We start from the raw sequence: 27053 nt of genomic DNA, 5'->3' as shown, positions 1-27053 counted from the left end.
ATGTACAATGTTTGTTGCAGGTGGGGAGCTGAGTCATGAATAAACAATTTATCAATAAGCAAAAATCTGGAGAGAAATATTATCTAGAATGAAGAGTGAGATAGCTGTGAGTTCAGAGCTCTGATTAACAAAATACATTCTGAGGAGACTAGGCCGTACATCTCTTTCTTGGTTTTTGTGAAGTCAAGAGATCTCAGTTTTTCTTATAAGTATATGTATTCCTGGAATAGCCTCTCATGAATTATTTAGAAAACCTGAGTAAGTCATTATTTCTTGAAATCAAATGACCATGTATCTTCCTTCTTAAACCATACCACAGCAAACAATTTAATCATAATTCTGATAATACATCACTAGAGGGGTGAACTACTGTAGGCAAAGGGTTGTAAATAGGACAATATAGTTCTTTAATTATGTGATTTGATATAAAGATTTATGACAACATAGATAGATCCTGAGGGTATTATACTAAATGAAATAAGTTAGACTAAGAAAAATACCATGGTGATTTTACTCATATGTGGAATCTAAAAAAAGATGAATAAACAAAAAGCAGAATCAGACCTATAAAATACAGAGAACAAACTGAAGGTTTCCAGAGGGGAAGGGGATAAGAGATGGGCAAAATGCGTAAAGGGAAGTGGGAGATATAAGCTTCCAGTTATGGCATGAAGTCAGTGGAATAAAAGGCACAACATGAGGGATGTACTCTGTGGTATCATGATAGTGTTGTACAGTCACAGACGGTAGCTATACTTGTGGGGAGCACAGCATAACATATAAAGAAGCTGAATTGCTATGTTGTACACCCTACCTTGTCACCTTGTCTGCTTAGTGAACCCCTATATATCCTTCACATATCCTTTGTGAAATCTTCACAGGCAGAGTGAGTCACTCCTTTCTCTATGCTTTCATCCTACTTTATATATGTGTCTATTATTGTAGATTCATGGTATAATTACTTGTTTTCTATTTAAATGGGTTATCTCTTAATTATCTCTGTAGCCCCAGAGTTTATACTGTTCTTGACACATGGGAGATTTTTCAAAATAGGTGTTTGTTGATGAATAACCAAATGGTTTTGCTCTCAAAAGTTTTCCTTTCACTGTTCCCTTTTGGAAACATCTAAGAGTATTTTTCTAAATTATCCTTTACTGCTCTTTCCTATTTTGCAAGATGGTGGGTAAAAAAACTAAGAAGAAACCTGAAACCAAGAAGGCTGATCCTAGTGGCAAGATTAAGAAATAAGAATGGTAACCTCAAGGCTAAAGCACTAAAGGCAAAGTCCCATTACAGCTGAAATCCTGTCGTAGCTAGAGGAACTGGCAGATATTCCTGATTCCCAGAAGGCCATAAACAAGAGGAAGTATTCAAAACTAACTCCTGGGTTGAGAAGAAAAAGAAGGAGAAGGCTCTTGGTACTGTCACAAAACCAGCTGGTGGTAATAAGAATGGTAGTACCGGAGTGGTTAAACTTTGCAAAACGCCTAGGTATTATCCAACTGAAGATGTGCTGTGAAAACTAATGAGCCATAGCAAAAAACCTATCAGGAAGCATTGAGAAAATTGTGAGCTAGCATCATTCCTGGGACCATTTTGATCATCCTCACTGGGCAACACAGACGCAAGAGGGTGGTTTTCCTGTAGCAAATGAGCAGTGGCTTGCTACTTGTGACGAGATCTCTGGTCTTAACTGAGTTCCTCTGTGTAGAACACACAGAAATTTGTCACTGCCACCTCCACCAAAATTGAGATCAGCAGGATGAAAATCCCAAAAGATCTCACTGATGCTTACTTCAAGAAGAAGCTGTGTAAACCCAGACATGAGGAAGGCAATGAGAAGGAGAAACATGAGACCACACAGCAGTGCAAGGTTGATCAGAAAGCTGTAGACTCGCCAATTCTGCCAAAAATCAAAGCTGTTCCTCAGCTTCAGGGTGATCTCCACTCGGTTTTCTCTCACAAAATGGAGTTTAGCCTCACAAAATGATGTTCTAAATTTCTTACAAAGAACTTTACTAAATAACTGATCCATTAAAAAATAAATATATTATCCCTTACTTCCATTAAGGTTTTTAGCTTAGTAGTTTTCAACTCTATTCAACACTACAGAATCCCCAACAAATCACCAGTTTTATGGTCTTATTTTACTTAATATCTGAAATTAACTTCAATTATTTGAGTATTCATTCTATGTGTATAATACACAAGTTCTAGAAAATAAGCTTTTCTTTCCCTCTTCTTAAAAACAAATACTCCAGCTCATTCTTTGTCTAGCAAATAAGACCAGGTCTGATGCTTTTAAAATCTGAAGGATATGAGCATGTTTGCAATTGTGCATTTGTGTGCATGCATTATAAGCTAGGAGAAAGAGACAGAAAAGCAGAAAAGTAATTATCAACTGACAAAAGAAGGCAAAATGCTATGGACCATGAAGAAATCCTGAAAACTTAAAGACAATTTTGAGGTTTTCTGAAATTGGTGAGATATCAAAGTTTGGGACAGAAGATATAGTTTGAAAATACCTAATCTTTTTTTTTTTTTTTTTAACATTTAGGTAAAGCTAATCATTAGGATGTTAATATTTTAGACATTTTTCAGGTGCTATTAAACGTTTTACAAAAAAGTAGCTGAACATTACAAGAATTTTACTGAAATGTTTCATTCTAAGAAATTCATTCATTATAAACATGATAGCTCCTGATACAAGGTGGTTGATGTACTGCCACAATTTATTGTTTCAGAATCTAAACACTGCTTAAATAGACATACTTTATATTGGACTGAAACAATATTGTCTATAAGTAGTTAGAGCTACGCAAACACGAAAGATTAAGGAGGGGATTGTTTTGATAAAAAGTCTTCAAAACAGAAGAATGGAATCATTGCTTCTTCCCCACTTTCTTTCTCCATGTTTCTTGGTGTAATATATAAAGTGGCATTTAAAAAAATATATGGAGTTTATAATGGAAATGTTAGATGATTGCAAATTGAATCACTAAGATGACAAATGTTTGAAGACAGTGACCTCACTGGGGGTGGAGAGTGGGGACACTGCACCACAGGGAATTTTTGGCAATGTCTGGAGACTTCTTTTTTAATTAATAATTTTTTTATACTACTAGGGTGTTACTGCTGACATTTAGAGGATAGAGATCAGGGATGTTGCTAAACATCCTTCAATGAACAGGGCAGCCCCCGACAACAAAGACTTACCCAAATGTCAACAGTGCTGCCAAATCCTGCTCTAAGAGAAAATGTCCAATGCTGTCTTTTACAACTGACAATAGGAATTATGGACTAAGCTTTTAAGCTGTGTATAAGCCACTTATATATCTAGTACATGGAGCTCTGGTCCCCTTTTGGAATGATAATTTGGGAATATTTTTCTGTTTACTCCCATATATTTAACATGATTCCTTGTAACTAAAAATACATCCAGAGCACATTAAGAGATTTTCTAGACACTTTACTTAACATAGTTTTGAATATGAAGATGTGCTTTAAAAGATTAGAAACCCATCAACACATTAACCACACTTCCAATTATATAAGCTTAACAATAAATGATCACAAATTTAGTCAAAGATCTTTTAAGTATTGTGGTATATTTAACATTTTAAACTTAGATGGTTTTGATACTTTTCAGTGCCTAGAATCTCATGTGAAAATTAATTCCATTTTTAAAATGAAACCATACAGGGGTGCCTAGGTGGCTCAGTGATTGATCCCAGGGTCCTGGGATCGAGTCCCACATCAGAGTTCCCACAGGGAGCCTGCTTCCCCCCTCTGCCTATGTCGCTGCCTCTCTCTGTGTCTCTCATAAATAAATAAAATCTTTAAAAAATAAAATAAAATGAAATTAAGTGAAACCATACACAAATCTCCTTTTATTGAGCTTGTTAAAACTTTAATTTGAGCAGTGATATTTCATGATGTGGGAGAAAAATAATAGGAATTTGTATTGGATTGAAAACATAACATTGGTTTATGCTCTAACCACTCCGATCTGGCAGAAAAAAATTCTTCAATTCCTCTTGTTTAAAATTAAAATAAACCCCCTACTCCCAAAACAGGTACACATCTATTTCCTTCCTTTCATCAGTACATCCTTTTAAATATTTATGTTATGTTGTTCTGTACGTTTCACCCCAAAAGTCTTCCAGTTTGGGTTTCTGTTCCTTTTTGTCTTTTTATTCATTTTGTCTGACATACTTGTTCTTAATGAGCTTAAATATTATTATGAGAAAATCAGTAGGACACTATTATTGCCTGTATTAACTAGTACAAGGAATAATTTAAGACTGATTTTACATGGTGATACATATCTACATTAGTCTGTTTTTCTTTTCTATTTCATTTCACTTCTCAGTATAATGGTGGTTAACAGTTGAGGTTTTGATGTTAGCTGAATCTGTGCTCATGTTCCACTTCTACTTGGTAGCTCTCTCTGACCCTGGGAAAATGACTTGTCTTTTTCAACACCTCTCTTCCTAGATCATTACACTGGAATAAGGATAGTATTTACCATAAGAGTTTTTATGAAAAGTAAATGAGAAGATGTGATATTCTTAGCATAATAACTACCACACAGCAAGTGCTTAGTAACTATTAGCTATTATTAATATTCCTATTGGGGTGGCTGGGTGGTTCAGTTGGTTAAGCACCTGACTCTTGATTTTGGCTTGGGTCATAATCTCAGGGTCATGAGATCAAGCCCTGCATCAGGTTCCACATTCAGTGTGGACTCTGCTCCAAATTCTCTCTCTCCTCTCTCTATCTGGCCTTCTCCTCAGTAGCAGATGCTTGTGCTCTCTCTCTCTCTCTCTCAAAAAAAAAAAAATTCCTATCAATAATATAATAACATAATAAAGGACATTTACTACGGTTACTATTAAAAACAAACCTGGGAAGAGAAAGCTAACAGGAAGGGTAAGTAACATTGTTTTTCTGGGTTTCTGCTGTTTAGATTTTGGCAAAGGATAATATATTTTTAGTTTAAGTAAATACTTAGCTCTTTATCTGTAAAATAATGCCAGACATTCTTGACATTACTGCAAGACATGAAATTGAGATATGGAATAAAGATATCCACTAAATGAGACTGATTGCAAGGAAAGCCAGTCTGATTTAGTTAAAATGTTTTTTTAAAAACCTAGAAATAAAATAACTAGGATAAAAGTTGTCTATTCTCATTCATTTATGAAGACTAGAAGGATCTTCATTTGGTGACTAAATAAAAATACTGACAAGAGTCATATCAGTCATGTTATTACTGATAGCACATATATAAAAATCAGAATAATAAAAACCACACATAAAATATAATATTATTAGCCATAACATTAATATAATATCATAATATATAATATCTATAATAAACAATAAAAACTATATATGAAAACTACAGGAACTAATATTATTTTCTTTCTACTTACTATGTAAAAAAGTGCTAGGTATTTTATGTACATTACTTCATTTAATCTCAAATCATGAGAGTTAGAAATACTTTTGAATAGCCATTTTATACAGAATAAACCTGATTAATAACAGTCTAATAGCTTTAAATAATAAAGCACCTGGGGAATAAATGAACAACTGGTACCATAAATAATACCCTCTAGCTTTGATACAATAATTATACCTGTGTTACTTTTTCAAGAAATCCATTTCATTCCTCTAAAACCAACTATTTTATTCTTTATTTCAATTTATAATCAATTCAAAATACCAGAGTGGGGCACCTGGGTGGCTCAGTCAGATAAGTGTCTGACTCTTGATTTTGGTTCAGGTCATAATCCCAGTGTTATGAGATGGAGCGTCATGTGGGGGTCTACTCTGGGCATGGAGCCTGTTAAGATTCTCTCTATCCCTCTCCTCCTGCCTCCCCTTCCCCAAAAACAAAAACAAAACAAAACAAAACAAAAAAAACGCCACCTCCAAAACAACAAACAAAAAAACACCCAAATACCAGAGTGATCCAAGTTCAATTTAATATTCTAGTATCTCTGAATTGATAATTTTTTTCTCAGTGTTAGAACTTTTTGAATTTAAGTTTTTAATTTGACTGTATAACTTAAGTTATACAGTCTTTAAATGGAGTTTATTGTCTCACTGCTCTTGCTTTACTTATAATCCCCATTTGTTCTATTATCTTGCTTTTTAACTGTTTTGATTTCAGAACTGGTACATGATACCTGAATAAACTTAAAAGAGGAAACTCTCTAGAGATGTATGCTAGCAAACCACTCACATTGACAGGAAAGGTGAACTTGGAATAAAGATAATGGAGGTATGGTCTCAATAGAATTAGATATTTTTCTACTATATATTACATGTTTTCACATTTGAAAAATAGAAGGTAAATTATTTTGTATCATCTCAATTCATTACACCATAGAATTTGTTTTTCTTCCATAAAAATAACAAATATACACTGACCTTGGACTCATCTAATCCAAGCTTCTTAAGAGACTTTCGGACATAGTCCAGAAAGGAAGAGGATTTGGAATAAATTTTACCAACGTGCCGATCACTGCAAAAAAAAGCGAATCACTTTTTAATTTTTCCGATTTAAATTATAGATGGCATTAAATTCAATCATGAAATACTTTTAAATACCTTCTGTGTATATGGCACACGCTTCAGATTTGACAAAAATGTAGTAATATTTTTGTAAACACTTTAAAGTTATACATTTGAAGTGTTTAAGATCTGCTTCTGAGTATTCCTTCAACATACAGCAGTAGAAAACAATATTATGAAGATAATACTATGAGAAAGAACTTGTAAATTAACAATATTAAAAAATTTTTTTTAAAGGGATCTATAGGTCTTTGTAAAGTTTCCATTATGCTGCAAATCACATTTAATTTTACTGGCAACATTACAGTGCATATTTCACTGCAACACCTGCTAATGGTGGCGATAATTCAACAGCTATGCAAAGAGAACTCCTTCAGTGCCAGCCATTAAAGCACCATATGCTGAGTTGGGTCTGACTTGATCTCATTTATGCCCTGCAGATTTTCAGCACAGTTTAAACAAAATATCATGAGGTGGTTTTGAATTTAAATAATGAAATGCTAGACTATCACATCATACAATTTTGATTGCAACTGAGGTAAAATATAAAAAGAGGAAAAAAACTTCACCAATTTCAAGTTATCAAAAACAATTAAGTGCTCACTTAATGGTTAAGCACTACTTTCCCACTATAATCCAGAATTCAGTTTCCTCTATTCATTGTTTCAGACAATTCTCCACATTTACTTCTTGGTGCCTTTGCTCATTCAATCACTTCCAAATGGATTATAAAGTTCTCCACTCTCTAGCTCAAACTAGAGCCATCCTATATGAACAAGCTCAAATTATATATTTTTTGGCACCATGACTAGCAACATTCCTTTCTAATTATGAATTTCTATAGCCTATATCCTTCTTCCACCCATTTATTTCATCACTGCTTTGAAATAATAGTTGTTTGAATAGGAATAGGTTCCAGGAAACAGAAATTATATCTAAGTTTTTACATAATTCTCAGATCCTACACATATGTATCTTCTGCATAACAGACATAATAGATATATACATCTTATCTACTATAGGTGGTGAAAATAGAAGCAGTAAGACCAATTAGACAGTTATTACAATAATCTAGAGGAGAGGTTTAGACCAGGGTAATAACCCTGAGGATGGTGAGAAGTGATAGAATTTGAGATATGTTCTGATGGTAGAGACTACAAAATCGTTGGACTGTATCTAGGCAGTGTGAGAAAGAGAGACGTCAATGTTGTCTCCAAGATTTCTAGCCCAAGCAACAGGAAGAATAAGATTGTTACTAACTGGGCTACAGTTTGGGATCTATCAGCATACAGATGGTATTTAAAGTCATGAGATCACCCAGGTAGTAAGTATAGATTTTTTTTAAAAAGCACTCCAACAATTAGTTTTGAAAGAAACAGAATCAGCAAAATAAGCCAAAAGAGACGAGAACGGGAAAAAAGTATTTTGTGAAAGACTTTGCTTACAATATGAGAGAAAAAGGACTTTCACTTGAGAGGCAAATTGTGTGAAATACTGAAGGCAGGCCAAGTAAGATAGTTGAGAATATACCATGGGATTTAGAAACATGGGTCATTAGTGCCCCTGAAAGGGTGGTTTGATGGAGCAATGGAATTCAAGAGAAAAAGGGAAAGAAATTGGCAGCATTTTCAAGGAGTTTTCTAGTAAAAAACAGAACAGATAAAAAGATAGTTGAAGGGGAATACGGGGTCCCAAAAGGATTTTCAGAAACTATGCTCTTAAGCACTATGGTACATCGTTTCATTAAATAACACTGAACACTGGCCATCGAGGAACTCTACTAGGTGGGAGAGGAGAAGACACAAACAACTAATTGTACTATCAGGTTTGATTAGAGCAGTAAATCACAAAGATTAAGTCCTATGAGACAAGAGTAGAGAAGAGGGTGAGAAGGAGAAAAGAAAAAGATCACAGAGATGTTTTCTAAACTGGATTTTAAAAAGTGCCTAGATTTTAATTGCCAGAAGCTGTGGAAGGAAAGGGTGGCAGAAACGGAGAGGATATTCCACGTAGAAGGAGGAGCTCCAAGGAAGCATACCAGATATAAAATTAATCGCACGGGAAACAATAAATAATCCAGTGTGCCAAGACAGTGTGCAAGCTACCTGAGGTGCAGAGGGTGAAAAACAGGGTAATTGATTAGGTTGCAAAGGATCTTAATGACAGATCAGAAATGGCCTTGAATGGTATAAGGATATTTTATCTTTTGAGTATAAAGAGGAATTATCAAACATTTTGAAGTTAGAAAAGTGACATGACTATTTCTAAAAGATAAATGATGGAACTTCAAGAACAAATTAAAAGGGGGCCCTCTGTCAGAATAAAGCATGGTCAGCATGCTAAAAAAGGAATTGGTATTCTTTCTTTTAATAAAAGTGAATGCAGTAGATCTAATTAAAATTCTACTCAAGTGAATCCAACACCACCCACATGCTTTTCTGAAAATACAATTCCAAGAACATGATTTACATGTAGCATTCTCCAAAGAGTTAAGATTAGTGCAGTAAATTTTAGGAAAATGTGAAGTAGATGTACACCAAATAAATGAAAACAAACATATGCAGGACAGAAAGTGACAAAATCCAGTTTCTCCATCACTACAAAATACTTATAAAATTAATTCTTTTATGCTTTTTTTATGCTAATACATATTGAAAGACTTGAGATCCACAACATAAAATTTCGCTGAAAATAGTGACTGGTTAAGGGAACTCCAAAAATCTTCCAACTACTCTTAAATTTAAAAGACACAGGCTTCCTAACTTCGATGGCCACATATTATGGATTAAGTAATTAGTTTTCATTTTTTGAGCCAGTTTTTGTGATCTGGTTTATAACTTTTCTATTTCATTATGGCAAAATCACAATAAAAAACTAGGTAATACATAATTATAGATATCAAAAATTATTTATTGTACTGCTGTATACCATACTCATTATGAGAGAGAATAACTGAGTAAAGTGTATCTGTTTCCCCTGTTCCCTAAGTGTTTGAATACATTTTTATATCATAAAATTTTCTTTGACATTTTATTCTCCTTGGAAACTTTCCAGATAAGTACTAATTATAAAAGGAAAAATTTTCTATAAATTACTGAGTTCGAATATAAATGTTAAATGTTCAATCATAACTAAAATTAATAGAGTAAAATGCTACAATTAAGTCCATGAAAAAGTTTACTTCCAATTTTAGGCTATAAACAATTACACTTAAATTTTAAAATAATGTTTCAGATATTCTAAAAGTGTGTATCACTTGTACATTATTTTAGTTAACAAGAAAATAATAAAAATGAGAAAGAAATAAGTAGATAATCTTATTTTCCATCTTAAGTATTAATCCTTTTTTTCCCAAAAAAGTTGAGGTATAATTGACATATAATATTATATTACTTTCAGGTATACAACACAACGACTTGATTTTTGTATACACTGTGAAATGATCAAGTCTAGTTAAAATGCACCATATGTAGTCACAAAAACATTTTTTTTTTTTCTGGTGATGATAACTTTTAAGATGTACTCTCTTAACAACTTTCAAATATTCAGTATAGTATTGACAAACGTCATCATGCTGTATATTATATCCCCATGATTTACTTATTTTATAACTGAAAGCTTGTATCTTTTGACCCTCTTTACTCATTTTGGCCACTCCCTACCCTCCTCTTCTCTGGCAACCACCAATGTGTTCTGTGTATCTGCAAACTTGGTTTTTCATTTTGCTTTGTGTTGTTTTGCTTTTTTAATATTCCACATATAAGTAAAATCATGATATTTGTTTTCTCTATGTGACTTACTTCATTTACTATAATGATGCCCTCAAGGTCCATACATGTTCTTTGATATGGCTGAGTAGTATTCTATTGTATCTGTGTTTCTTTCATTCATCTATCAGTGGTCACTTAGGTTGTTTCCATGTATTGGCTATTGTAAATCATGCCACAATGAATACAAGGTTGCAGGTGTCTTTTCAAATTAATGATTTCATTTTCTTCAGATAAACGCCCAGAGATAAAATTGTTGGATCATATGGTAGTTCTATTTTTAATTTTCTGAGGAATCTCCATACCGTTTTCCACAGTGGTTGCACCAACTTACATTTCCACCAACAGTGCACAGAGTTCCCGCTTTCCCACATCCTCATCAACACTTACTAACTCCTGTCTTTTTGGTAGCACTCACTGTAACAGGTGCGAGGTGATATCTCACAGTGGCTTTGATTTGCATTTCCCTAATGACTAGTGATGTTCCACATCCTTTCATATGCCTGTTGGCCATCTGTACGTCTTCTTTGAATATTGGAAAAATGTCCACTGAGGTCTTCTACCCCATGTTTTAATTGGATTGTTTGTATTTTTGCTGTTGAGCTGTAGGAGTTTTTACATATTTTGGATATTAACCCCTTACTGGACATACGATTTGCAAACATTCAGTAGGTTGCCCTTTCATTTTGTTGATTTCTTTCTTTCTTTCTTTCTTTCTTTCTTTCTTTCTTTCTTTCTTTCTTTCTTACTTTCTTTCTTTTTTTTTTTTTTTTTTTTTAGAGATTTATTTATTTATTCAGGAGAGACACAGAGAGAGACACAGAGACATAGACAGAGGGAGAAGCAGCCTCCCCATGGGGAGCCCAATGCAGCACTCGATCAATCCCAGGACCTCAGGATCATGCCCTGAGGCAAAAGCAGACGCTCAACCACTGAGCCATCCAGGTGTCCCATGTTGATCATTTCTTTTGCTGTGCAGAAGCTTTTTAGTTTCATATAGTCTCACTTGTTTATTTTGCTTTTGGAATCAGATCCAAAAATTCACTGCCAAAATCAATGTCAAGGAGTTTAATTGCCTGTATCTTCTTCTAAGAGTTTTGTGGTTTCAGGTTTACATTTAAGACTTTATTCCATTTTTGAGTTAATTTTTGTGTATGGTTTAAGATAGTAGTCTAGTTTCATTCTTTTGCATGTAGCTGTCCAGGTTTATTAAAGAGACCATCTCTTCCTTGTTATATATTCCTGTTGCCTTTGTCATAAATTAATTGGCCATATATGCATAGGTCTATTCATGGGCTCTTTATTCAGGTCAATTGTTTTTACGTGCCTGTTTTTAAGCCAACAACATCATGCTGTTTTATTATAGCTTTATTTTGATTGTTATAGCTTCATAATACAGTTGAAATCAGGGAGCATGATGCCTCCAGCTTTCTTCTTCTTTCTCAAGATGGCTTTAACTACCATTTCATACAAATTTTAGGATTATTTTTTATTTCTGTGAAAATTTCCACTGGAATTTTTATAGAGATTGCTTTTGGTAGTATGTCATTTTTACAGTATTAACTGTTCCAATCTATGGGTATGGAATATCTTCCCATTTATTTGTATATTCTTCAATTTCTTTCATCATTATTTTACAGTCTTCAGTGTACAGGTCTTTTACCTTCGTGGTTAAATTTATTCTTAGTTATACATCTTGATGCAGCTGCAAATGGGATCATTTTCTTATTTTCTCTGACAGTTTGTCATTAGTGTATAAAACCTTAACAATCTTTTGTACATTGATTTTATATTCTGCAACTTTCCTGAATTCATTTATTAGTTCTAACAGTTTTTTGGTGGAGTCTTTAGGGTTTCTCTATAAAATCATGTCATCTGTAAATAGTGAGTTTTACTTACTTCTTCCTTTCAAATTTAGGTGCCTTTTATTTATTTTTTCTTGCCTTACTTCTCTGGCTAGGAATTCTAATACTATATTGAATAAAAGTGTGAGAGCAGGCATTCTTGTCTTATTCCTGCCCTTAGAAGAAAAGCTTTATGCTTTTCACTATTGAGTATGAATATTAGATGTGAGCTTGTCATATATGGCCTTTATTACATTGAGGTCCATTTCCTCTATATCTACTTTGTTGAAAGTTTTTATCAAAAATCGATGTTTAATTTTGTCAAATGTTTTTTCTGCATCTATTGAGACAATCATATGAATTTTACATTTCATTTTGTTAATGTGGTTGACGTTAGTACCCTTACTGGATAGAGATTCCAATCAAGTTAACCTTGATTTACAATGCTAATAAAAAGATCTGTGCAATGCAAATATTAAAAATACTCCAAAAAATGTAAATTAAAAAGAAGCACGGGATAGTGTAAATACTTAAGGACCATGAATTTAGTCCTAATCCGAGTTTTTCAGGCTGTATGATTTTAGGCAAGCTTTTAACCACTTATATCTATTGTGGTTTCATTTTACATTATCCTGATGACTAATTAAGATTGAGCACCTGATCCTATGTGCATTGAGTGTCACTTTGTGAACCTACCTGTCCAGTCTTTTCACTATTTTTCTTTAACAGAGGTTAATTTTTCCACAAATTTGTAGAAATTTCTTGTGTATTTTGGCTATTAATCTTCTTCCAGTTCTAGGACTTGCAATTAGTTTCTATACTGGTCACTTATTCTAAGGCATCTTCTGAAAACAGAAGATCTTAATATTAATGTGATTGAGAGGTGCCTGGGAGGCTCATCAGTTAGGCATCTGCTTTCAGCTCAGGTCATAATTCCAGGGTCCTGGAATTGAGCCCGGGAGAGGGGAGTCTGAGGAACTGAGGAGAGGAGTCCACTTATCCCTCTCCCATTGCCTTTCCTCCTTCCTTACTTTGTGCGCTCTCTCTCAAATAAATAAAATCTTTAAAAAAACAATAATGTGATTGAATTTTCAATCTTTTAAGATTTTCAGGTTTATATTTGGTTTGAGAAATCCTTCCCCTATCTCTAGGTCATAAAACTATTCTTCAACACTATCTTCTGAAAGTACTGTACTATTGCCTTACATAGTTAAGTTTTTAATCCATTATGAATTGACTTTTGTGTTGTAAAGTAGGGGTTCAGATTCATTTAATTTTTTTGTGTGTAGTGAACAGAATAATGGTCCACCGAAGATGTCCACATTCTAATCTCAGAATCTCTGCATATATTATATTACATGGAAAGAGAAATGAATATTGCAAATTAATTAAATTTTATAATCTGCTGACTTTAAAATTGAGAATCCTGGATTATCCAAGTGAACCAAGATAATTTCAAGGATCCTTTAAAGTGGAAGAGGGAAATAGAAAGGATATCAGAATTACAGAAAGATTTAAAGATCCTATGCTGCAGGATTTGAAGACTGAGGAATGAACTATGAGCTAGAGCCAGAATATATAGGGTGCCTCTAAAAGTTGTCAAAGGTAAGGAAATGGATTATCCCTTGGAGTCCCCACAAGAAATGAAGTCCTGAAGATATCTGATTATCGCATAGTGAAACCCATTTTGGGCTTCTGACCTCCAGCGGGCTAGATAGTAAATTTATGTGGTTTTAATCCACTAAATTTGTAGTAATATGTTACAGCATCAATGGAAACCAATACATTGTATAGCTGTATAAGTATTGTTCTAGCACTATTTAATGACTACTCCCTCTTTTCTCTAATGATCAAAACCCGTATGACAAAAGGTTTGTTCTGCACTATTAGTTCCACTAGCCAATATGACAATCATCTGAATCATTATAGTTTAAAAAAAATGCTGTTATTTGGTGAGACAAGTCTCTCAACTTTGTTTTTCTTCTTCAGTAATGTCTTGGCTTTACTTGCTAATAATGTAGCTTTCTCATGTATATTTTGAAACAACTTACAAATTCCATAATACAAACACTAATACACTTTAGAGATATTCATTAAATGTACTGAAGTGCAACAATCCAGCAATCACTTTGTGAAGAGCTGGTATTTTTTACAATATTAAATCTTTTTATCCATGAACATATCATATTTGTCCATTTATTTAAGAGTTCCTTCTCAACTAGTAACATTCAAAAAAAGGCTCCTATGTTCCAAAAGCGTATCAGTTTTTAAGAATGGCCTCAGTGGTACAAGAACTTAGCTGTCCCAATACTAAATTATCATGTTGGTTAACCCTTAACTCTGGTACCTGGTCAGGTACCCCCATAATACCTTTCTAGATTGCTCCACCAGGTTTTTTTCCTCCTGATTTCTCACCATCTCAAGTTAGCAGAGACCGAGTCTCTTAGTTACTTTTCTTGCTGTTTTTGAGGACTTTTGTCCTAACATTTAAAGGTTTATTTTTTCCCTCTTCTTATTAAGTACATTCATCAATATGCTTATCCAGTCAACTGGCATTTAAGAATGGACTAGATTACTGTAGCATAAGACAGTTTAATAGATGCAATAATAAATGTAAGAAAGTTCAGAGATCCCAAATCAATGTTATCATAGTCCTCCTCTCTAGTGTATAGTCTTCAACTATATTTTTCAGCGCATCTCACAGATTTTGAGACTGCACTAAATGCCTCTGTTATTACTATTCAGTCAAACAGCTTCTTTCAGTCCAATTGGGTATGAGGCCATTTAGTTTTGAGTTCTGGGTATATTCAGAATGACACCATTTCTAGGTTGATGACAGCCAGAATTTTTATGGAAACATGCACCATGTACCTTGTCCAAGAATAAGTGCCTAATCTCCTGTACATTTCTTAACACTAGTCACTGATCTATCAATGATAAAAGCATATGTCTCTGTCTTTTTAGGTGCCTTCTTATTCTTCTTCTAGACCAAGTGAATATATTGTTTTCTCCCTATTAGAATTATTTTGCTAGTTCTACATTCTCTTACCATTCTTTTTGTGTCCACAAACCATAAAGTTTTTAACATACACCACTAACTTATACAAAGTCCAAAGAAAATGATAACTTTTTCAAGAACAACTCAAAGGAATTAGAACATTTTATACATTTTACTGTTTAATTCTCTCTGTATTTTAAATTACACAAAATTTTGCTTTCATAGTTTTACACTATTTTTAGATTAGCTCATATTTACTCTTCCTATTACTTTAGGACTTTATTATTTTTTTTAGAGCAGTTTTAGGCTCACAGCAAAACTGAAAAGAAGATTGAGAGATTTCCTGTATGCCCCCTCTCCTACACATACATAGCCTCCCCCACTATCATCTTACACCAGATTGGTAGATTTGTAGCAATTGATGAACCTACACTGACACATCATTATCACCCAAAGTCCACAGTTAAGAGTGTACTCTTGGTGTTGTACATTCTACAGGTTTTGACAAATGTGTAATGACACATATACACCATCATGGAATCACCCAGAGTAGTTTCTTGCCTTAAAAATCCTCTATGCTTCACTTGTTCATCCTTCACCCCACCCCAAGCCCTGATATTTTTATTCTCCCTGTAGTTTTGCCTTTTCCAGAATGTCATATGATTGGAATTATAAAGGATTTTAAGATTGGCTTCTTTCACTTAGCAATATATATTTAAGTTTCTTCCATGTCTTTTCATGACTTCATAGCTTTTTTTTTTAAACTTTGAATAATGTTACACTGAATAAATGTACCACAGTTAATTTATCCATTTTCCTACTGAAAGATATCTTGGTTACATCCAAATTTGGGAAATTATGAATAAAACTGCTATTAACATCAGTGTGTAGGTTTTGTATAGACAGAACTTTTCAATACATTTGGGTAAATACCATCAAGCATGATTGCTGGATCATATAGTAAGAGTAGGTTTAGTTTTATAATAAACTACCAAACTCTTCCAAATTGGCTGTCTCATTTTGCATTCCCACCAGCAGAGAATGCAAGTTCTTTTTTTTTTTTTTTTTAAGATTTTATTTATTCATAGAGACAGAGAGAGGCGGAGACACAGGCAGAGGGAGAAGCAGGCTCCATACAGGATGCCTGACGTGGGGACTCGATTCAGGGGCTCCAGGATCACACCCCAGGCTGCAGGCGGCACTAAACCGCTGCGCCACCAGGGCTGCCCTGAATGCAAGTTCTTATTGTTCCATATCCCTGCTAGCATTTAGTGTTGTCAGTGTTCCGGATTTTGGTATTCTAATAGGTGCATAGTGGTATCTCATTGTTTAACTGCATTTCTCTGTAATTTCTCTCTTCACTTCTCTGTGGGGTTTGTGTACTTCTTATTTCTTGGACTCATGTCTTTTTTTTTTTTTTTCCAATATTGGAAAATTCTTAATATTGCTACTGCTCTAATTGCTCTCTCCTTTTTTTTCAAATTGCAACTAACAAGTATGTGAAGCCTATTCACTGTATTTTTCATAGCTCTTAGTCTTTCTTTTGTATTCTCCATCTTTCTGTTTCTTCATGCTTCATTGTGGGTTTTCTTCTGACCTGTCTTCCAGTTTACTAATTCTTTCTTCAGCTGTGTCTACACCGCTATTAATATTACCTACTGATTTCTTCATTTCAATTATTTCATTTTTCAGTTGGAGGATTTTCACTTGGATTATTTGTTTATATTTTGGTTCTTTGACAAAATATTTTGTCCAACATACATTTTAAATACATTTTTTAACAAAAATTTTTATTTTATGATAATTGTAGATTCACATGCAATTGTAGGAAAGAATTCAGAGACTGTTATTCCCTTTATCTAGTTTCCTAAAATGTTTCATAATGTAACATCTTAGAAAATAATAATACAGTATCACAACCAGGGTACTGATATTGATGCAGTGAAGTTAGAGAATATTTCTATCACTACAAGGATCACTCATGTTGGTGTTCTATATAGGCACACCTAATTCTCTTCCATCTCACTTTCTCCCCCAGAAACAACTAACCTCTTCTCCATTTCTATAATTTTGTTACTTCAAGAATGTCATGTAAGGGCACCCTGAGTGGCTCAGCAGTTTAGTGCCGCCTTCAGCCCGGGGTGTGATCCCAGAGACCTGGGATCGAGTCCTTCATCGGACTCCCTGCATGGGGCCTGCTTCTCCCTCTCCCTGTGTCTCTGCCTCTCTCTCTGTGTCTCTCATGAATAAATAAATAAAATCTTTAAAAAAGTCATGTAAATAGAATTGTACAGTATATACCTCTTGAGACTTTTTTTTCACTCAGCATAATTTTTGTAGTTTTATCCAGGTTATTGTATCAATAGCTTATTCCTTTTTATTGCTGGGTAGTATTCCATGAAATGGATTAGCACTGTTTAACTACCTGTTGGAGGGCATCTGGGTTGTTTTAAGTTGAGAGGCTACAAGTAAAGCTGTCATAAACATTCATACACAAGCTTTGTATGAAGAAAAGCAGCCTCTGTTGACACCTTGTTAGTGCTAGGACTTCCAGCTTCTCACATTGTCTCTACTGATGCTGTGGTAGGGGTGGACTTGTAACTCCTGGGCAATGATGAAAATTCTGACTTTCTACCAGGTCTTCTCTGATGCCACACTGGTGGGGAGAGAGTGTAACCTTTTTACTGCTGGGTGGACAGGAAGTCCAAATTCCCACATAGTCTCTGACACTGTGGCAGTAGTGGTGGGGTGCTTGTTACCACTTGGTGGGAGAAAATCCTAAGTTTCCTACTTGGCTTTCTTTGACACCCCTTCACAAGTGCTGTTTAGGAAATTTCTTATAGGCTGGCAAGGATGGAAGTCTAGGCTCTCCACTTATCCTTTGCTGGCATGGTGGGGGGTGAGGATTTGGGTTTTGGCTGCAATATGGTAGGTTTGTCAAAAGGTTTTCCTGTGCCTCCCTCTTTCCTGGTCCTTTGGCTAGAGAAAGAAGGTGTTTTATTGGGTCTTTTTTTTTTTTTTTTTTAATGTACCAAATAGCATTTCTGGATTGCAGTTTAATTCAGCTCCAATACAAAGTTTTTAAGGCAAAAAGAAAACCCAGGGAACTCCCACTAATTTGTTCCTTAGGTCCTGAGATCTTGTGCTAGTTTGCCTGATTCTCTTTTCCTAGGTATTTGTCGTGTAAACTTTGTTGTGAGATTATTTGTTTTTGTTTTCTTTTTTTGCATTAACAAGTACTTTAATATTTAATTTTGACCTCAACAACATACAGTGGCCTGTTTTTTCTAAGTGTCTTAGAACAGGATTCACTTCAAATCTGAATAAGCTAATTTCGTAAGATAAATGGTAACATTCAAGTACCCACATAAACACAGAATTTATCTTTTTTCCCCCCTAGTTTTATTAGAAAATAACTAGAATACAAGTTTAAGGTATATGGCATGATGGTTTGATTTCCATATATTATGAAAGGATTATCACATAGGCTCAGCTAACACCCATCATCTCATATAGAAACATCTTAAAAAAGAAAAAGGAAAAAAAATTCATTAGGATGAGAACTCAGGATTTTCTTTTAATTTTTCTATATATGTCATATAGCAGTGTTAGCTACAGTCATTGTGTTGTAGATTACACCCCTAGAATTTATCTAATAACTGCAAGTTTGTACCTTTTAGTCACCTCCCTCCAATTCCTCATGCCCCCACCCTCTGCTCCTCGTAACCACAGGCCTGATCTTTTTCTATGAATTTGATATTTTTGTTTATATTTGCTTTTGTTTTGAGATTCCACATATAAGTGAGATCATACAGTATTTCTCTTTTTCTGTCTTATTTCACTTAGCCTAATGCTTTCAAGTTTCACCCATTTTGTTGCAAATAGTATGATTCTTTCATTTTTTAATGGCTGAATATTATTCCATTATCCTTCATCCACTGATGGACACTTAGGTTGTTTCCATATCTTGGCCATGGTAAATAAGGATGCTATGAACATGGATGGAGGTGCAGATATCTTTCTGAGTCAGAATATTCATTTGCTTCAGATGTATTACCAAAGGTGAAACTGCTGAATCATCTGGTAGTTCCATTTTTTATTTTCTGAGGATTCTCAATACTGTTTCCAACAGTAGTTGAATTTATAATTCTACCTACAGTGCACAAGGGTTCCCTTGTCTCCATATCCATGCAACATGCTAGCTCTTATCTTTTTGATGATGGCCATTCTAACAGGTGTGAGGTGATCTCATTGTGGTTTTCTTTTTGTAAAAAGTTTTTATTTATTTATTTGAGAGAGACAGTGTGTGTGATGCACGAGCAGAGGGAAGGACAGAGGGAGAGGGAGAGAGAGAAATTCAACCAGACTCTGCACTGAGCATGGAGCTGATGCAGGTCTTGATCTCACAATCCTGAGATTATCACCTGAGCCAAAACAAAGTCAGATGCTTAACTGACAGAACCACTCAGGCAGCCCAATCTGATTGTGGTTTTAATTTTCATTTCCCTAATACCTAGTGATGTTGAGCATTTTTTTCATGTACTTGTTGGCCTTTGTCTATCTTTGAAATGTCTATTCAGGTCCTTTGCCCATTAAAAAAAAATTTTGTTGTTATCCAGTTGTAGGAATTCTTTATCAGATAATGGTCTGCAAATATATTTTCCCATCCTGTAGGGTATTTTTCACTTTGTAGATTCCCCCCCCCCCCCGCCCCAGCAGAAACTTTTTAGTTTGATGTTGTCTCATTTGCTTATTTTCTATTTTGTTGCTTGTATTTTAAATGTCACAACAAAAAAATCATTACCAACACCCATGTCAAGGAGCTTTATTCCTATGTTTTGTTTCAGGTTTCACACTTAAGTCTTTAACCCATTTTGAGTTAATTTTCATGAGTGGTGTAAGACATGGATCCAGGTTCATTCCTTTACATGTGAATAGTCAATTAACCCAGTAAGATTTAATGAAGAGACTCTTTCCTCCACTGGGTATTCTTGGCTCCTGTGTGAAATATTTGTTGATTCTATGCTTCAATTTATTTCTGGGCTCTCAGGTTTGTTCCATTGGTCTACTGGTCTATTTTATGCCAGTATCATCCTGTTTTGATGACTACAGTTTGAAATAAGGAAGTGTGATCTCTCTTGCTTTGTTCTTCATTCTCAGGAATTTTTTGGCTACTCAGGGTCTTTTGTGGTTCCATATAATTTTTAGGAGTGTTTTTTCTATTTTTCTTTTCAATATCATTGGAATCTTGATAGGAATTACACTGAATCTAGATGGCTTTCCGTAGTATTTACATTTTAACGCTATTAATTCTAACCCATGAACACAGGATAACTTTCCATTTATTTACATCTTCCTTGATTTCTTTCATTAATGTCTTGTAGTTTTCAGAGTAGAGATCTTACATCTTCTTGGTTAAATTTATTCCTATTTTATTGTTTTTGATACTCTTGTACGTAGGATCAGTGTAGTTCTTAATTTGTTAGAGAATAGAATACTGATATTTTTACGTTAATTTTGTATCCTGCAACTTTATTGAATTCAGTTTCTTTCATTGAATCTTTAGGATTTTTTATATATAAAATCACATCATCTCCAAGTAGAGGCAATTTTACTTTTTCCTTTCCAATTTTGATTCCTTTTATTTTTCTTGCCTAACTGTTCTAGCTAGGACCTCCAGTACTAATTTAAAAAGAAGTGGTGAAGAGTGGGCATCCTTCTTTCAATCCTGATGTTACCAGAAAAGCTTTCTACCATTTACCACTAAGTATGATATTAGTTGTAGGATTGCCATTTATTATGCTGAGATAAATGCCTTCAATGCTGAACTTGCTAAGAGTTTTATCATAAATAGATGTTGAATTTTGTCCAATGCTTTATCTGTGTCTATTTAAATGATCATGATTATTCCATTCTATTAGTGTATCACATTGACTGATTTGCATATGCTGAGCTATAGTTATATCCCTAGGATAAATGCCACTTGATTATGGTGAATGGCTCCTTTAATGTGCTACTGAATTTGGTTTGGTAGTATTTTACTGAGAATTTTTATATCTATACTCATCAGGAATATGGGCAGGTAGTTTACTTTTCTAGTAGTGTCTTTTTTCTGGTTTTGGTATCAGGATAATGCTGGCCTCATAAAATAAGTTTGAGAATGTTCTCTCCTTTTGATTTTTTGGAAAAGTTTGAGAAGAATTGATGCTAATTCCTCTTTAAATGTTTCATAAAGGAGTGCTTGGAGAACTCAGTCAGTTAAGTGTCCAACTCTTTGTTTTGGCTCAGGTCATGAACTTGCAGTCTGGCTCCACGCTCAGTATGGAGTCTACTTAAGATTCTCTCTTTCCCTCTCCCTTTGCCCTGCCCCCTAACTTGTACTTATGCTCATGTGCTCTCTTTCTAAAATAAATAAATCTTTAAAAATAAATGTTTCTTAAACATCACCAGTAAAGATAGTTGGTCCTGGAGTTTTCTTCATTGAGAGGTTTTGATTACTGATACAGTCTCCTTACTAGTAATTAGTGTATCCAGACTTTCTGGGTTTTTTTCTGATTCAGTCTTCATAAATTGTATGTTTATAAGAATTTTTCCATTTTCTAGGTTGACATATAGTTGTTTACAGTTGCCTCTTTTGAACCTTGAATTTTTGTGGTATCAGTTGTAATGCTTCCTTTTTCATTTATAATTTTATTGATTTGGGTCCTTTCTCTTTTTCCCTTGGTTATTCTAGCTTAAATTTGTCAATTTTGGGGGTGCTTGGGTGGCTCAGTCAGTTAAGCGTCTGACTCTTGATTTTGGCTCAGGTCATGACTTCAGGGTTATAATATCAAGTTTCAAGTCAGGCTCTGCACTAGGCACAGAACCTGCTTAAGATTTTCTCTCTCCCTCTCCCTCTCCCACCCCCTATCCTCATGCTTTCAATCTCTCCCTCAAAAAAAAAAATAAAAATGGTTTGTCAATTTTGTTTAAGTTTCAAAGAACCAACTCTTAGTTTGGATAGTCTGTTTTTACTCTTTTTCCGTTCTCTATTTCATTTATTTCTGCTATAATCTTTATTACTTCTTTTCTTCTAATATGGGCTCAGTTGGCTCCTGAGTTTATAGTACCTTAAATCAGAATTAGGGCATGTGGGGTCTTCTTTCTTTCTTTCTTTCTTTTTTTTTTTTTTTTTAAAGATTTATTCATTCATGAGAGACAGAGAGAGAGAGAGAGGCAGAGACACAGGTAGAGTGTGTCTCAGCCCATCCCGCACTGGGCCGGAGGCAGCGCTAAACCGCTAAACCACCCAGGCTGCCCTGTCTTATTTCTTAATGCAGGCATTTACCGCTAAGAACTTTCCTCTTAGAACTATTTTCACTGCATCCCATAGGTTCTGGTATATGTTGTATTTCAATTTTTATTTGTTTCAAGAAACTTTTTAATATCTTCTTTGATATTAATTTTCGTAGGTTTGTGAATTTTCCAGGTCTCAAGTTGATTTCTAATTTCATGCCACTGGGGTCATGCCACTTGGTAGGATTTCAATCTTCTTGAATTTGCTAAGTCTCACTCCTTCCTAGCAGTGAGACTAGGAATTTGCTAGTCTCCTAGCAGATGATCTACCCTAGAAAGTGTTTCATATACATTTGAGAAGTATGTGTATTCTGCTATTATTCAATACAATGTTCTGTACATGTCTGTTAAATCCATTTGGTCTAGAATGTTCAAATCTGCTGTTTTCTTATTGATTCTCGATCTGATCTAGCTAGTGTTGAGATCCAGCTAGTTATTCTTGTATTACTATTTATTTTTCCTTTATAGCTCTGTTAGTTTTGGTGCTCCAATGCTGGCACATAAATATTTACAACTGTTAAATCTTTTTGGTGGATTGGCCCACCTTATCAATGACCTTCTCTGTCTCCTTTTACTATTTTTATTTTAAAGACTATTTTATCTGCTCTAAGTATAGCTACCTCTGCTTCTTTTGGATTACCACTTGCTTGAAATATCTTTTTCCACCCCTTCACTCTTAGTATATGTATCTTTAAGGTGAAAGTGAATCTCTTATGAGCAGCAATTTGTTGGATTTTGTCTTTTTTAAACATTCAACCACTCTGTTTTTCAATTGAAGAATTTATTTATATTTAAAGTAATTATTAACAGGTAATTACTATTGTCATTTATTAACATTTTATTGTTGTTTTGCAGACATTTTATGTTTGTTTTGTTCCTTGTTTTTTCTTCTGCTATCTTTTGTTTTCTTTTGGTATCTGCATGCTTTGACTTCTTAATTATGTTCTTTCATGCAATTGTTACAGTATTTTCCCTTATGATTACCATGACACACATCTTCAACTTATAACCCCTATTTAAAATTGATTAATTTCAATAGAAATAATAAAACTTATCATTTTTATTTCTCCTCCTCCTTAGATTTTATTATTTTTGTTACAATTAAAGTTTTTTTATATTATATAACTAGTAACATTACCATATAGTTGTGGTTATTTTTACTTTTTTTTTAACTTTTAACTTGGAGTTCTAAGTGAATTATGCACCTCTATTACTATATTGCAGAGTATAACTATGACTATATGTTTATCATTATCAGTGAGAGTTCTGCTATATTTTTATGATTTAGCTTTTCTATACTTCCATTCAAAGAACTCTTATTTAGCATTTCTTAGGAGGCAGGTCTAGTAGCAAAGAACTCCTTCAGCTTTTGTTTAGAAAAGACTTTATGCCTTCTTTGTTTCTAATGAACAGCTCTGCCAGGTATAGAACTTTTGTTTGACAGTTATTGTCTTTCAATATTTGCAATATGTCATTCCATTCTCTTCAGGCCTGAAGTTTCTGCTGAGAAATCTTATGGGAGGCTATAACTTCTATGTAACTCCTCTCTACTTTTGTTGCTCTTAAAATTCTTTGTCCTTGACTTTTGACAACTTAATCACATGTTTTGCTGTAGTGCTATCTGTGTTCAACCTATATGAGCTCTTTTGGATTTCACGGAGGAGCATGTCCTTTTCTTTGACTAGGTTTGAGAAGTTTTCAGCCACTGTTGCCTTAAATACACTTTTTGTTCTGGAATTCTTATAATATTAACATTGTTTCTTTTCATTGTGTTCCATTTTGCCATAGGCTTTCTTCATTCCTCACTTTGTCCTTCTCTGATTGGGTAATTTCTAACGTCTTATCCTCTAGGTCACAGATTCTTCCTACTGTATGGATGAGTCTACTTTTGAAACTCTCTACGGAATTATTCAGTTCAATTACTGTACAGTAGACCCTTGAACTCCATGAGGTTAAAGAGCATTAACATCCCACAGAGTTGAAAATCCGTGTATAACTTTTGATTCTCCCAAAACTTAACTACTAGTAGCCTACTGTTGACTGAAGCCTTACTCAAAAACAGTTGATTAAAGTATATTTTATATTTAAGTGTATTTTATCCTCTATTTTTACAATAAAGTAAGCTAGAGAAAAAATATTAAGAAAATCATAAGGAAAACACATTTACAGTACTGTTCTGTATCTGATAAAAAAAATCTGTGTATAAGTGAATTTGTACAGTTCAAACCAATGCTGTTCAAAGGTCAACTATACTTTACAACTGTAGGATTTTTTTTTTTTTTGATGGCTGCTTTTTCCTTGTCAAAATTCTCATTTTTCTCATATACTGTTTTCCAAGTTTTACTTGTGTTTTCTTGTAGTAGACTAAATTTCCTTAAGAGGATTACTCTGAATTATTTGTTGATCCTAGATTTCCATTTCTTTAAAGTCAGTTATTAGAACTTTATTAGTTTCCTTTGGTGGTATATTTATCTGATTTTTCATGATCCTTGATTTCTTATGTTGGTATCTGAGCACTGAAGTAACTGGGCTCCTCTACCAAACTTCACAGGTTTTCTTTGATAGAGACAGTTCTTTACCAGTTAGCTCAATTTGGGTTTCTGGATCTGTCTACTGGTAACATCCACAGGTAGCAAGGACTGCCATTATGGTCTATTTTGGGGTGAGACAACTGTTTAAGCTCTAAAGATGGGGATGGGGAGTGTGCCTCTGTTTGAGAATAGTTGGATAGGAATGTTGGCTTGGTTCTTTACTTGAAGGCAGCTATAGAACTAGTTCCATGACTGCCTGAATTCTCTAGTCATGCTTACCAGATGTTTAGTACTGGGTCCTATATTCAGTAGTATATGGGGCTATGAACTAACTTCTTTGCTCTGGCAGGGAAGCAGGATACCCAAGGCCTGTATAGCTCATTGTTTGGGGACCCAAATAAGGTCAGAGTGTGCACTGAACTGCACATGGTCAGGTGATGTCACTGGTTTTGTTCTGCAGATAAAGGATGATATAGGTGTGCTTTCTGTTCAAGTCCCACTATAAATAAGTAGGGCTGTTGAATGGGCTATGCAGCAGACGAGCAAATCCACCAGTTGGGATTATTACTTGGGCACTACAGGTATGAACTTAGTCTGCCAATATCGATGTGCTGATTACTGCAAGCCCCTTCCCCCTTCTCCTTATCAGTCAGATCCTCAGTGGTTGAGCCCCACAGACTTCCCTGCAATACCTGTGGGGCAAGATTAGAGTATGGACTTTCATAAAGTAATCCCCAATGCTGGTTGGGGGCTGGCTGTACCCCCTAGGTTCTTTGCCCACTGGAGGAACCAGAGGCTCAGGGGTGACCACTTCCCGTGCTGCTGAACTGGCCTGAAGGAGAAGCAATGTGGTCAACATGTAGCTGTTTTTCTTGCCCTTCTGATGTAGTCTGTTTGGCCTCTGAGGTACAGGTAGGTGCTTCAGCTTTATCCCCATTTTCTAGGATTCTTTTAGTGGTGTATTGTTTTTGAACAGCTGTTAGTTGTTTTTGTGAGCAAAGTCAGGAACAACCTATGTTGTCATCTTGGTGAAATCACTCCCTGCCCTGTAATTCTTAACTTTCTTGATAGGTGTCTGATGTTCTTAAACCAACTAAAAACAAATACACACACGTGTCCACACACCTACACCCACCCCTTTCATGTTTTTCACTTTTCTCAGAAGGAGAGTTGGTTCTAATTATCTAGTCTGCTGTTACTGGAATTGGGTTTCTATCACTGTCTTTTTCTTTTGCACATGGTATCCCGACTAGAATACAAAATATTTCTGTGTGGACAGTATATCCTATGCATCCAGAACCTAACAAGCTGCCTGTCATACAATAAATTAATTGCTGGACTGAAAAAAATAACAATGTGTAAGTCTTGGCAACTAATAAGAATATGTGGCCTGACAATGGAGAAGAATAAGATTAAATATGACTAAGATTTCTAAAGCTTGATAATGGCCCTGGCATTTCTACATATTAAAAAAGAAGTCAAGAGAAGAAAGAAAGAAGACTACAATTAATGGGAAGTTAATTTTAGTTTTTGCATATACTAAATTTGATGTAAGTTACTTAAGTGAAAGTAGAGGGAATGGACACCTGATTCAAGATATTAGTTGTGAGAGCAATTCATAAGAGAAAGAGGAAATATTAAGAGACAGGAGCTGAGTATAAAAATGTTAGAGAATATCTACCCATATGCAGGAGATAAGTAAGAAGAAGAACCTTTCAGTAAGTACATGACTGTGCATAGTAGGAAAAAGGAACTCAGAATGCAACTTAATGGAATATAAGGAGGAAGAGAGTTTGGAGTGAAAATAATTACCTACATGGTCAAATGTGGCTGAAAGGTCAATCAGGCTGTGGAATGAAAGAAGTCTTATAATATATCTACCTTCTGAGTAGTAAAAGAAGGCAGGAACATGGAGGGCTGGAGAGTGTTTAATTTAAGCAAGAAGAAAGATTCAGAAAAGAATGGAGATGATTTTAAGCTGTCATTAGGAGAA

At 34.6% G+C, this 27053-nt stretch overlaps 1 protein-coding gene and 1 pseudogene across 16 annotated transcripts in view; one reads left to right on the top strand and one right to left on the bottom strand.

The window, feature by feature from the left end:
- METTL25 (methyltransferase like 25) overlaps positions 1-27053 on the bottom strand; it is a 130113-nt gene that overhangs the window by 30939 nt on the left and 72121 nt on the right. For all 16 annotated transcript variants that reach the window (XR_012005725.1, XR_012005726.1, XR_012005723.1 and 13 more), the window contains one exon: positions 6442-6535. Coding sequence is in view for 1 of the 16 variants with exons in the window: in XM_072772928.1 (XP_072629029.1) it covers positions 6442-6535 (94 nt within the window). In the remaining 15 variants the exon portion in view is untranslated. The remainder of the gene's footprint in view (positions 1-6441; positions 6536-27053) is intronic.
- On the top strand, positions 1177-1998 carry LOC140603219 (large ribosomal subunit protein eL6 pseudogene; annotated as a pseudogene).

The sequence above is a fragment of the Canis lupus genome, chromosome 13, assembly GCF_048164855.1.
Source record: "Canis lupus baileyi chromosome 13, mCanLup2.hap1, whole genome shotgun sequence".
Taxonomy (NCBI): domain Eukaryota; kingdom Metazoa; phylum Chordata; class Mammalia; order Carnivora; family Canidae; genus Canis; species Canis lupus.
This window is presented reverse-complemented; position numbering and strand designations above follow the sequence as displayed.